Genomic DNA, 14,471 nt, shown 5'->3' with positions numbered 1-14,471 from the left:
AACATCGATGACCCGGACTACTTAAATCATCTGGACACATGCTTATCCAGGATCCCAACCACAGCCCACATTTGGCTCGGAGGGGATTTCAACCTTGGGGACATAAACTGGGAGGACAATAGCGTTAAGGAACATGCTTCTAAGCCGACCCTATCCAGGCAGCTTATCAATATTGCCAACGACAGGTTCCTAGAGCAACAAGTAACAGAGCCAACAAGAACAACAGAACACTCAAGCAACACATTAGATCTCTTCTTCACAAACAACAGCTCACTTATCAACAATACAGAAGTCATCCCTGGTATCTCTGACCATCACGCTGTCTATGTTGAAGCAAGCCTAAAACCTCTCAAAACCACAACACCTTCAAGAAAAGTCTACTGCTATGACAAAGCCTCACTATATGGCTATGAACGAAGACCTCCATAAACTACACACCGAGATGAAATATATGCCTAACTCTACAATTGATACACTATGGACAAAATTTAAAGACAACCTTATTCTACTAATGGACAAGCACATTCCATCTAAGCTTCTCAAAAACCAAAAGACCAAGAAACCATGGATAGATCGCAAAGTTAAATCAGCTATCAAGAGAAGAACCAAACTATATAGAAGAATGAAAAAAACTAAATCGGGAGCAGATATAAGGAAATACAAAGTATGTAAATCACATGTCCAGAAACTCGAAAGACAAAACTACCACCAGTACATCAACAACTTGATTGAAGTCCAAGACCCAAACGATGACAAGCAACTTAAGCAGAAAAGGTTCTGGAACTACATCAAATCCCTGCGCAAAGACAACTCTGGTATAGCGCCACTTAAAGATAATGGCAGACTTTTCAACTTGCCCAAAGACAAGGCCGATATTCTAAACAAGCAGTACATGTCGGTGTTTACCCAGGAAGATGGAAATGATGTACCCTCACCTACAGGCACCCCCTACCCAGACATGGACACCATACACATTGAGGAGGCCGGAGTGAGAAAGCTTCTACAAAATCTCAATCCACGTAAAGCATCAGGCCCAGACAACATATCGGCTCGAATACTGAAGGACTGCGCCGAAAACCTAGCCCCCATCCTTACACTGATATTTAATCAATCACTGAAGGAAGGCACAGCACCTAGAGATTGGCGACATGCACGTGTGTCGGCTATATATAAGAAAGGAGCACGCCAGGACCCTGCTAACTACAGACCAGTCTCTCTTACTTGTATATGCTGTAAGCTGCTCGAACACATCATTGTCAGCTATACCCTGAAACATCTGGAAGAACACAACATCTTGAATGACTGCCAGCATGGATTTAGAGCAAGGAGAAGCTGCGAAACACAGTTAGTCACACTTTCCCATGAACTAGCAGCGTCACTTGATAACCGAATCCAGACTGATATGATCATACTCGATTTCAGCAAAGCCTTCGACCGAGTGCCACACAAACGATTGTTGAATAAACTTGACCACTACGGTATTAGAGGCTCCTCCCATCAATGGATAACCTCCTTCCTACATAGCAGAAGCCAACAAGTCGTAGTGGAGGGGAAGTCGTCCGAAAATGTCCCAGTTGTCAGCGGAGTGCCCCAAGGCTCAGTCCTAGGACCGCTACTATTCCTAATATTTATTAATGACCTCCCCGACAACCTGCATTCAAAAACACGACTCTTCGCAGATGATTGCATCTTATACCGCCAAATAAAGTCACCAAACGACCAGCAAATCCTGCAAAAAGACCTGGACACTCTTTCATCATGGGAAAAGAAATGGGGCATGGATTTTCACCCACAAAAATGCAGCGTTCTCAGAGCATCAAGAGGAAGATCACCCCTTAAAGCAAAATACACACTGAGAGGAATAACTTTAATGGAGGAACACAGCACCAAATATTTAGGCGTCCAACTACAATCAAACATCTCATGGAAAGACCATATCAACATCAAGACGAAAAAAGCAAATAATATGCTAGGTTTTCTGAGACGGAATCTAAAAAACTCAAATAGCGATACTAAGACGAAAGCATACATCTCAATGGTAAGGCCCCATCTTGAGTACTGTTGTACAGTCTGGAGTCCTCACCAACAAAACCAGATCAAACAAGTTGAGATGGTGCAACGCAGGGCAGCAAGGTTCGTCTCTAATCGGTACAGAAACACAAGCAGCGTACAAGACATGCTTACAAACCTCAACTGGGAAAGCCTTGAAACCAGAAGAAAGAAAATACAACTTACCCTCCTGTATAAAATCACCAACAACCTCATAGACATTAATCCCAACGACTACCTACAGAATACTAACTCTAGAACAAGAGCGTCACACCAACAGAAGTACCTGCCCTACTCCACTAAGACAGATTGCTACAAGCATAGCTTCTTCCCAAACACCATACCTCTCTGGAATAGACTCCCAGCTTCAGTGGCTGAGGCTCCTTCATTGGCATCTTTCAAGAAGGAGCTATCGAACCTTACCTTCTAACGGGGACTCTCTTCCAGCTACAAGTAAATTCAAATGATGGGTTCGGGCTGTACCGGCGGGGCCTAGTGCCCCTTAACCGCCACGGAAGCTGGAGAGGTCAGCCTTGATGAATCGAAAGCAGCTGATAAAACTTTCCTTATTTCTGCCTGTATCTTTATGTCGCTCCGTCGATTCTATACTTCTACCTTTACTTTTTTCTGTTTAATCTCTTTTTCTTAGCGCACCGTTGAAGGATTGTCAAGCCTGACAGATCAACGTAACGATGTAGATGTAGATGTAGAATATAAGCCTAATGCTTTCGATGCAATCGAGCTAAAATAAATAGGTTTAAACAAAATAAGAGATATGCGTGTAACCCGCAAAGTCCGTTCTTGTCTTGAACACTATTATGACAACAAATACAAAGTATTATGCTTAATATTAGTGTTTGATTAAGAAAATTGACTATTTTCCGTTCTCTGTGCGTGTCGTGAGGGATCAGAGTGAATTTTGTACGAAATGTCATCTTGATAATATAAATTGATTTATAATGTATTGTGTTATTTCACAAAGATCAAGTTAAAAAGAAAATAACAATGAAGATAAAGATTGATTGTTATAATGCTTGTTATATTGATGGTGATTTAAATAAATTGTGGGCCAGTATGTTTTCCTCATTCTGTGATAATTATTGATGTGTTCGTATTAGGCTTCTTATAAGTAATCAGTCATTTATATATGTTTTATTATTGCAGATCTTCGAAAACGCATTTTGCCAATTATAGTACTTATGCTATAAAACACTATAGAACTTACCTAAGCAAGTTGCTTGGGGTAGATTCCATCGTCTACAGTGTGTACAAGCGCAGAAATACTCTCCGCAAGATATAAAGGAACGTCCTGTCAAGAGGGTTGTTTACTGCACACACTTTCGTCATGATTACGTCATTCGCGCGTTCTTCGGTAAAGAGGGCAATAGGGCAAAACGGTCGGGATGGTCCACTGACAATCCGGTCAATTTTACCATATTCCTCCCCATTTTATAGCCCTCCTCTTCACCCCACCAAGACAGTCTGCCACACCCCTATACCACGTTCCAAGACCACACAATATGATCTCATACTTACAGAAACATTCCTGGCTAGTTTTTTCCTTTGCATTACCCACTCACCATGTGACCTTTGTATTTTATTTATTTATCACCATGTGACCTTTGTATTTTATTTATTTATTTTTAAACCCAGAGCACTCATTTGATAATTTGACCAACCGTTTCCTTAAGCATAGACCACATCACTGAATCCTGACACATTCTATTATCGACGCCCCTTGGCCAGTGTTTAACAGACATCCGACCGCCTCAATCACTAGTTAAAGGGCGCGCGCAACCGCGTCACCCTCATATGGTTCGATCCCCAACTCGCCAACAGACTATTTCCAGTATCCGAACCCTACAGGTTATAAAGACGCCTGCCGTTCTCAGCAGTAGTGCGCAATATCTCCCTGAGGGTCTCCTTTCGGATCTGGGCCACCGTATTTGCAACTTCACCCACGTACGCCGGAGTATTGTCTTTCTTACTTCGGACTCGCAAGTAAGGAGAATCGGTCTCAACTAGGAGTCGGTCGGCCGGAATCCCTCGCACAGCTGACTTTTGCACCTCATCAAAACGCGCAGCCAGACCTGAGATGCTAAAGTAGCAACGGGGAAATGCAGCGGACCAACTCAGAACCTGATCGAGAGTTCCCGTGAAGCAGTGGAGGTGTATCCGCTGAGTCGGACTAACGTTCTTCTGCATGAGTCGGAGGGCAAGGGCACTAGCCTCACAAGAGTACGTGTCCTGCCCCCGAATATGCAAAATAACTGGTCGCCTAGGGCAAGCCAGCTCCAACAGCCCTACAAACATCTCCTCCTGCCTACCCCACTCTCTTTCAGGCACGGTTCTGTCTAAACCGATCTCTCCAAGCGCTACCACCCCCATCCTTCCTCAACTCTCTCTCCACCTGTCCTACCACCCCTTTAACGTCCCTTAGAGGCGCCTTAGGATGTACCCCGACAGCCGACCCGAAACCAGTGACACTGGGATATTCCCTTGGGTAGTTGGGTGGATCGCAGAAAACTGCAACTCCCCCATTTACCCGCACTGGTACCTCAGGCATTGGCCCCACGGTATGCCCCACCAACGCCTCAATAGAACCAACCTTGGTCGTCTTATAACTGCGGTCCAAGTGAAAGTGGCTGTCGAACGCGGTGAGTTCAGCATTCCTAACCGAAATCCACTCTTGAACCACAGGTGCAATTTCAAAGTCATCACCCAATTCACACTCATTCCCTAGAGACCCGGGCTCTGGGACCGACTCTGCCACTTGAGTCAACGCCATCACCTGGGCCCCTTTTTCTACACAAGTGACTGGCTCGGGTCTCTGAATCAAATCCATCTCTGGACTCGACACAGTCGCCTGAGCCTCCATGACCACACTCCGATCTGATCCAGCTCCCTGCACCAACTCAGTTGCCTGAGTCGACCCAGTAGCCTGGGCCGCCACACAACAATCTGGTCCGGATCTCTGCATCAACTCAGTTGCCTGAGTCGACCCAGTCACCTGGACCACGCCGCGCCGCCTGACAAACCTTTGGGCAAAGAAATCGTCTCTTACCTCTTGGCTGCATAGCTTCAGCAACGCGGCCAACACTCTCCAGTGGAAGAGGAGCGCTCGCGAGTTTACCCGTGCAACGTGGAATATAGGGGGAATGTAAAACATAAACCTGCGAGAGACCCTTTCTAACCAGACCTGGTCCTTGTCGTTCAGGCAGGACTGCTCCGAAATTGATAACCTCTGGCGGCCCACGAAAAGCATAGCCTCATCAAAGCTCTGGAGACCCAGACTATTGATGACGCATATTACCCCTCTAAACCGCACATGGTCCTTTTCCGGATTCTCCCATGCCTCCCGACGAAACACAGGCGGAAAATGCCGGGCCTCAACATGGTGTCTTATCGATCTTGCCCTTAATCCACACACGGGACAACCCTGGGTCTTTTTCCTCTTAAAACCCACATCATCCTGCTGGGACCGGGATCTATCCCTGGTCCCAACCCCTCCATTAAACTCTGCCCCTCTATCAAGAGGCCTGGACCGTCTCTCACACCGGTCCATACCTCTTATCATCCTACCTTGAAGTGACATTGCCCCTGCGGGCTCTGCCATTTCATCTATAGGCCGTGCAAAACCGGGTTCCCCCACAATTTCCTGGTCAAGGTTAGCCGCCAAAGGAGCATCAACCTCCATGTCTTCCTCATCAGAGATGATGATGACCCCTTCTTCGGGGCCAACCTTGCACGCAGCCTCCACCAACCTCACTGGCGACACAAGGAAGTCCAGTGCTGATGGCTGCGAGGCCATGAAGGCCTCCCCTTCAGGCTCGGCCTTGACCTCCACCAACCTCACTGGCGACTCAGGGACAACCAGCGATGTCGAATCGGAGACAAATGCCTCCTCCTCAGGTTCGACCTTCACCCTCCCACACTCCGACCCTACTGGCAACACAAGTGTGTCCAGCGAGGAAGGATTGGGCACGAGTGACTCTACCCCAGGTTCAACCTTGACCCCCTCCGATCCCAACTGTGCTGGCAACGCAGGGAAGTCCAGCGCTGTCAGGATCGGAGCCGGCTTTGGTCTCGATCTGGACAACTCTACAGTACCCCGGGGCCTCCCGCTCAGTGAAGCCCCAGGGGTCCTCCGTTGTTTTTCAGGACCGGCCAACACCCTCTTAATGAACGAATCACTAAGAATTTGATGGCCGTACTTCCTGACCTCGGATACAAACCCTAGGCGCCCTCTCCTCCTGGCCAAACTTACTTGGCCTTCCACCGCCCTTTCTACCCTACCATGGTCCAAGGGCAACATCGTCCCCAGCTCAATGACGAGGTCCCGCCCCGAACTCCAAAGCGTACCCCGACCGCTGGCCTCCTCGACCTCAATAAATATGTCACGCCCATCCATGCGACAAACCACACGTGGCGTTCTGCAAAACACCACATATTTATAATATAATGTGCCTGAGCTTCACAAGCTACCGGCATATACGATAAGTATAGACCTAACCTGTCCTACAACTTAGACATGTATACAGATCTATTTCTTCACCCTGTTCCTCCGTGACACCCACACACTTTCCGTGGTACCACTCCTCACACACATCGCAAGCAATCATAAAGGAACCATCATCAATCCCCCTACACATACAGTATACTTGCTCATCTTGCACATCTTTCGCAAGACCGCAACTCTCTCGCTCTCGAACCACCCAGGCAGGAAGGTTGTTCAATTTACAACTTTTCAATCGGTCATGATTCACATTAACCCTCTTCCCTCGTAATCGGACCTGGTAAAGGAAATCGGTGAATTTTTTCACTACAACCCCCGGCCCAGTCCATTGTGGCGACAACTTCTTAGCTTTGCCTTTCTTTCCCGACACATTAAGCACATATACCATGTCACCAACCCGGTAGGAGTTTTGACATAACCTCACATCATGATCCCGCTTCATGTGAGCCTGATATCCGCTTAAACACTTGCGAGCGGTTTCATGGACTGACACCATACTTTGTTCTAGATTGTGGACATACTCAGTCACAGGCTGTGCCTCATGAGGTGGTAATGGGTAAACCAACTCAGCAGGAGTATAAACCTCTCTCCCTAGCATCATACGGTTAGCGGTGAAACCAGTACTCCTACACACTGATGAACGCATTGCCGCCGCGATTTGCGGTAGATTTTCGTCCCAAGTATTTTCTCGGGAACCTACATAGCAACGGACTGCATCCATGAGTGTGCGATTGTACCTTTCCACTTGACCATTGGTGCTTGGTCGATAGGCAGTTGTTCGCGTCTTATGAATGTGCAATAATTTACACATTTGCGTGAACAGAATGCTCTCAAAGTTGGTACCCCGATCAGTCATTATTTCCATAGGTACCCCATACCTACAGAACACTTGATTTACCACTGCCTCTGCAGTAACCTCAGCGGTCTGCGAAGGCAACGGTATACATTCTACCCATTTAGTGAACTGATCCACCACCATCATCACATACCGGTTTCCCTTTTTCGTTAAGGGCAAAGGACCTAGAAAGTCAATGTGCACCCTCTCCATTGGGAGTCCAGAATGAAACTTTATCATCTCGCCCTTAGCCTTACGGTTAGGTTTTTTGCTTACAGAGCAACGCGGGCAACTGGATACGTACTTGATTATGTCCTTTGACATGCGGTACCAGAAATACTTGGCCTTAACCCTTTCAATAGTACGCTGTTCGCCCTGATGTCCTGACAGAGGAATATCATGGTTCAGCACCAGGATCTCATGGCGCAATTCCCGTGGAACCAATAACTGCTGACGATCTGACTTTGGGTCGATTCGCCAAAGCAGATCCGCCTCCAATTTAAAACATTGGCGATTAATCCAATAAAACTTGGAGGCTGCGTTTGCTAGAAACAACTCTCCATCAGGAGGCTCGGTACCATGCAATAACCACTTCCGGATAAACCGGAAGTCGTCATCCGCCCACTGATGTTCTTTAAGTAGAGCGTCCCGGTCCTGGACTGGAGCGGCTCTATCAGTACTCTCGACACCAGAGTCTTCTCCGGTTCTTACCTCCTGGATTATGACCGGTGCTAGAGAAACAACGTCATCCACCTCGCGAATAAACCCACCCCATTGTTCTTCTGCCCTAGTACATTTCGGACAACCACCACATGGCAAAACCTCAAGGGTTACACCATGCTCATAATGGTCTCCTCCATCAACCAGCAATCGTGACAATGCATCAGCATTTGCATGTTTCTTGCCAGCACGGTGGACTATGTCCATATCATACTGGCTCAACTCCTCCATCCAGCGAGCTATCTGCCCTTGTGGCTCCTTGAAATTCAATAACCAAGTAAGGCTACTGTGGTCCGTGCGAACCGTGAAACGTTTGCCCAGCAAGTAGTGGCGGAACTGTCGAGTAAACCTCACTACCGCTAGCAATTCTTTCCGCGTGGTACAATACCGCCTCTGTTCTTTAGTCAGCGCATATGACCCATAACAAACAACCCTAGGAGCCCCTGCCTGTATTTGACTGAGAACCGCACCAATTGCTTTATCAGAAGCATCGGTGTCAAGTACAAAAGGGTCATTCCGATTAGGAAGTCCTAAAACCGGAGCGGACATTAGGGCCTCCTTCAAATCAAGGAAGGCCGTATCTTGGTCATCCCCCCACTGATAGTCTTTAACTATTTCATACAGCGCCCTCGACCGTCCGGCATAATCCGATATGAACATTCGGTGGTAATTTACCAATCCCAAGAAACGTTCTACATCTTTAGAGCAGGTTGGCACTGGCCAGTCTACCACCACCCTAACGTCATTTGAGGACAACCCCAAACCCTCTGGTCCTACAGTACGCCCCAAGAACTCCACCTTATGCTGAAACAGCTCACACTTCGCGGGTTTTAATTTCAGTTGGTATTGGCGTAATCTGACAAATACCCCCCGTATTGTAAGCATATGTTCAGCGAATGTCTTGTTCATAGCAAGGATGTCGTCAAGAAAGGCTAGAACACTGTTCCAGTTCAAACCCTGCAGTACTAAGCCTACAACCCGAGAAAATGTCGCCGGTGCATTACATAGACCGAATGCCATCCGGACAAACTCAAATAGCCCATACTTAGTTGTGAAAGCAGTTTTCTTTCTGTCTGACTCCTTGATCTTAATCTGCCAATAAGCAGAATTAGCATCCAGCTTTGAAAACCACTTCTGGCCAGCTAACATGTCTATACAGTCTTCAATCAGGGGCAAAGGATACACGTCCTTCACCGTGACTGAGTTCAACCCCCTGTAATCTACACACCACCTAACGGACCCATCACGCTTTCTAACTAACACAGGCGCGGAGCACCATTCTGAGTTAGACGGCTGGATCACCCCCGCCTCTAACATCTTTTTAAGATGGTTCTCTTCCTCCGTTACAAAGGCGACAGGGGTCCTACGCATTTTCTGCCTAATGGGTTTGGCTTCCCCCGTGTCTATGCAATGCTCAACAGCAGTAAAATTGCCAAGATCATACTCGTTTTTAGCGAATACATCCTCAAACTCACGTAAGAACCCAGCCACCTGCACCTGTTCTTCATCGCTCAAGTTTAATTTCGAACGTTCATAAAGGTCTCTGAGATGGTCTGGCACCGTGATATCTTTATCACATTTTGCCGCCTCTCGTACCACCTTTACTGAGGTCAGTTCCTCGGGCAATGGTCTCACTAAACGTACCTCTTCTGCCTTTCCAACCAATTTCCCTTGCTTCAGCCTTACATGGTGACCCGACATGTTCACCATTGGTAGCCGTAGCACAGCCTCACTAACATGGACCGACATAGGCACTATCACATCACCACACTCAGCCTCCACTGCAAAGGTGCCGATTGGTTTTCCCAAAGAGCACTTTACCATGGCCACCGAGTTGGGTGGTATGACAACAGTTCGAGCGACAGTCACATTTGCCACTCTTGCCTCCACTAACTCTCCTTCTTGAGCCATGGGAACTACCTGGCCATTTAAACACATGGTGGCCCCTACGATATCGATAGTGGCTCCATGCTTTTTCAAGAAATCCAGCCCGAGCAACATGCAATCTTCAATAGGGGCTACATAAACCCTCTCTTGAAAAACCATATCACCCAGTTGGATGGTTACTGGTCCCACAATGGAACCATTCATCTGCAGACCTCTCCCTGCAGTCTTCATGTACACATGTTCCAACACCGGAACCTTTTCCGACAACTGAGCCACTACCCGGTCCGAAACCAAGGTAACCTCAGCCGCCGTATCTACTACAGCCTGTACTGCAAGGCCGTTCAGCCTCACTTTAACCCGGAACATCGAATCAGACCTTATCTGTCTGATTATGACCGGTGGGCCCCTATCATTGTGGATCAGGTCTGGACCCTCTACACTGACCCCTTGCCGTTTAAATCGGCAAAAGACACCTTCCTACCTTCTCTAGGGGTATCACCGACTTTATCACTTGCCTGTTTGGGACAATCTCTGGCCATGTGACCAAGCTCGTTACAACGGTAACAGCGGTCACCCCTAGCCGGGGACGGTGTCCTGCTCCTAAGTTTAGGACAGTCCCTTTTGAAATGCCCTGCCTCGTTGCAATTAAAACATTGGCGTCTGGCTGGGGATGGAGATTGGCTTCTGGTGGGTCTTGCCAACAGTTGGTCAAGTTTACCCATCAGGATGTCCATTTTCTCCTCCAACTTGACCACCCTTTCAACCAGTCTATTCTGAGAGGCCACCTTCACCTCAGCAACCTCTACCTGCCCCTCACATTCCACTTTTCGCACCAACTTTGGTCTTCCATACATTAACCCGTGAGTATGGATAGCCCATTTTAGTTTGTCAATTGCCTGTTCTATTGACACAGGCCGCTGATTTATAACTTGTTCCCCAGCCTCTCTCTCCTTAGCTCCCATGCAGAATTTCAAGATCGCTTCCTGCACCATATACTCCTCTGGCAAACCCCTAAAGGCTTTACCAGCAAGGGTCAAAACCCTGTCCGCCCAGTCATCCACAGACTCCTCCTCTCCCTGTCGCGCACCCGAAAAGGTTACCCTTGCCGTTTCCGGCAATTCCCGGTAACCAAACCTCCTCTCGAGCTTGTCAACTACCTCTATGTAGCCCAGCTCCACCTCCCTGTCCATCACTAAGGCATAGTACTCACTTGCCTTATCGGTGAGACAGAGACACAAGAAATCCCGCTTCTCAAAGTCATCCCATTCGAAAATACCCGCGTATTTTTCAAATTTGGTCAGGAAAGCATGCCAGCTTCCCCGACCATCATAGACCAGTGCTTTAGGTAAGGACTGGATTCTAGATTTCTGTTGACCTAAAAGCATAGCTCTCTGGCCAACAGGTGTTGCAACCGTGTTATTGGTAGCACCGCGCACCGCATGTGAAGCATGTCGCGAAACACAACGTGGGGTTGCTACGCTCCTGCACACCTGCGGTGTAGGTACCACCTGTGGCGCGGCAACATACCCTGACTGTACAGGCGAGGTCATATATGTCATATGTGGTTGGTCTACAGGGTCAATTAATTGACCCTGAGATCCAACCAACACATATTGCAGCTGACCCGCTTGTGATACCGGCACACGTGTCATGATCTGATACTGACCAGGCTGTGCCCCATGCCCCATGGCATGGAACTGAACAGGGTACGTCCCATGTGCCTGGGGCATTTGAGCCATAGCCTGGTATGAACCAGACTGCACACTATGGCTCATCGGAATATATTGTGTCGAAGTCACAGACCTATACTGTACAGGTTGCTCTAATGACCTCTGCTGACACCCTATTGCCGCACTGGGCTGAGTTGCGGCCTGGTAGTGAACAGACTTAGGCTCCATTGGCATTGGCGATGGTGTCACAGTCAGATATTGTACAGACTGTTCCACTGACCCCTGATTAAACCCTACCTCCGTCCTTTCCTGTATCACTTTTGACCTTGCCCCCTGATCCCCCTTCTTAGCATCAGATGATTTGATATATGATGCAGGAGGTCCACTAAGGGACGCACTATCAATCGCTGCCGTCACCCTTTCTATTACTCCCAAACCCAAATTGGTGTCCGGCACAACGACTAGCTCACTAGCTGCCTCTAACCCCTCACCTTCATCCTCACCCTCATTCACAATTTCCAACTCATTCACGGTCCCTGACTCAGATTTGCTGAATCTTATCATATTCCACATTTGACTTGATGGTCGTATATACGGGAGTTTGACCAAAGCATCCGGTGTAATGCTACCGTGAAATTCCCGGTACGATACAATTGATTGGGCCACCCTGGTGCCGATACCTGGAACCGTTTGTAGTTCCGTTACCGGCGCCGTGTCAATATCCACTAGTTGAACACGATTCATTTTTATTTTTTTTATTCATGTAATTAAAATAATGTGTGAAAGAAATAGCGGACAAATATTGCAACGCCGATTTTAATTTTACGGGTAAACAGCACACACAATGCACGTATATTTTAATGAAATATAGGTCACACAAATTGAAATGTGCAAGCAGACAAAAACAATCACGGGAATATTACACATTCAAATACCCCGTAAACTTGAAATGACATTGCATTTGAAAAACACACAAACACAATGATGTCATACAATTTAATAATCAAAGCACGAATTTCAATAAAAGTAACAAGTATTGAATCTCACATGTAGTGAAATTATGTTTCAATTATACCCAACAAGAAAAGCAAAAAATTCACAAGTTATTAATTTATAACTTGTAAAAATGTGATTTAATCACAAATCGATGCATAATAATTTTTAATGATAAAATATCTGTATGAGTATATCACTACTCAAGAAAAATGTAAGAAATTCACTAGTTATTACCTTATAACTAGTGAAATTGTAATTAAGTCACAAATGAATGTTTCTAATGTTTGCTGATAAAATATCTATTTGAGTATATAGATACACCCAAAGAGAACAAGTCAGAAATTCACCAGTTATTACTCGATAACTATAGTGAAATTGTGATAAAATAACAAATCAAATTTTACTGATATCTATTTGAGTATATAAATACACCCAAAGAGAAAAAGCTAGAAATTCACCAATTAATACTTGATAAATAGTGAATTGTTTTCACTACAATACAGTTACACAAACAAATTCAATGAAACAATCAAATTCAATACGAAGAACACTCAAATCCATCATCACTTATAGCGGAATTATTAATGATGAAAATATGAAATTATCAGAATTAAATTGAGTAGTAGAAATACTCTACTGAAACGTTATGCTGATTACCTAAAAATGTGGCGATTCGCCTGACGATAGACAATAGACAAAACAATCACAATTCAGATGTACAGCCAGCTTAATATAGATGGCTTATATGGAGCCGAAACAAGTTACAGATGCGACAGAGCAATGTAAATAAACACTGCTCTAAATATAAACGTGTGATGATTTAAATAGAATTCACAATTCAACACATTAAACATAAACAACCTAAAAATAGACGTCACAGATGAGCTGTTAAACGGTTCAGCGAACCGCAATATGACGTAAATAGTTAAACCTAAAATTTAGGCAATAAGCTGACAAAAACCGACGAAATCGGTTTAGTTTGATGAAAAGTACTTTAAGTATATTAAAGAAATATTTTATTCACTAAAAGTGAACAAAACAACGATAAGAAACTTAAATTTAAATGAAACTTTATTTATTTTCAAGATGGCTGACTTTGAACGCTGACGGTTAAAAATAGCCGATTGTTTATAAGTGAAAATACTGCAAGTTTGGTGCTCGCAGCGCCAATTATAGTACTTATGCTATAAAACACTATAGAACTTACCTAAGCAAGTTGCTTGGGGTGGATTCCATCGTCTACAGTGTGTACAAGCGCAGAAATACTCTCCGCAAGATATAAAGGAACGTCCTGTCAAGAGGGTTGTTTACTGCACACACTTTCGTCATGATTACGTCATTCGCGCGTTCTTCGGTAAAGAGGGCAATAGGGCAAAACGGTCGGGATGGTCCACTGACAATCCGGTCAATTTTACCATACAATCCTGGCGCAACCTGAGCTTATCGAGTTTACATCTCGTAGATGATAATGTGAACATTATATTTTGTTCCGACTGTGTTGTGAGTGACTGTTTTGCATGAAAAGATAAAGTGTTTTATTCCATACTTAACAGTTGATGTGTCTATCAAAAAATAACAAGAATACATTTGTATTGATATGCATGAATTTCTAGGACATAATATCAATGATATGTATCTTGTGTTGTTTTTTAAACAGTCTGTCATCAATAAGTAAAAATATTAAGCATGTTTAAGTATCTTAAGAGAATAAAATACATTTATTTGTGTTGTTTCTGCAAACTTAGTCAGATACATGGAAATCTATTTAATTATAAATGATAATTAACTCACTCTTAGT

General features: G+C 45.4%; 1 protein-coding gene across 1 annotated transcript; it reads right to left on the bottom strand.

Moving 5' to 3' along the window:
* Positions 1-3,235: 3,235 nt before the first annotated feature.
* LOC127863632 (uncharacterized) lies at positions 3,236-14,086 on the bottom strand. The gene is given in 3 exon segments (XM_052403261.1): positions 3,236-4,433; positions 4,435-6,482; positions 13,881-14,086. Coding segments are annotated over 3 exon segments (2,601 nt in total). The 5' UTR covers positions 13,910-14,086; the 3' UTR covers positions 3,236-3,909.
* Positions 14,087-14,471: the final 385 nt, after the last annotated feature.

This window comes from Dreissena polymorpha, unplaced genomic scaffold, assembly GCF_020536995.1.
Source record: "Dreissena polymorpha isolate Duluth1 unplaced genomic scaffold, UMN_Dpol_1.0 chrUn021, whole genome shotgun sequence".
Classification (NCBI taxonomy): domain Eukaryota; kingdom Metazoa; phylum Mollusca; class Bivalvia; order Myida; family Dreissenidae; genus Dreissena; species Dreissena polymorpha.
This window is presented reverse-complemented; position numbering and strand designations above follow the sequence as displayed.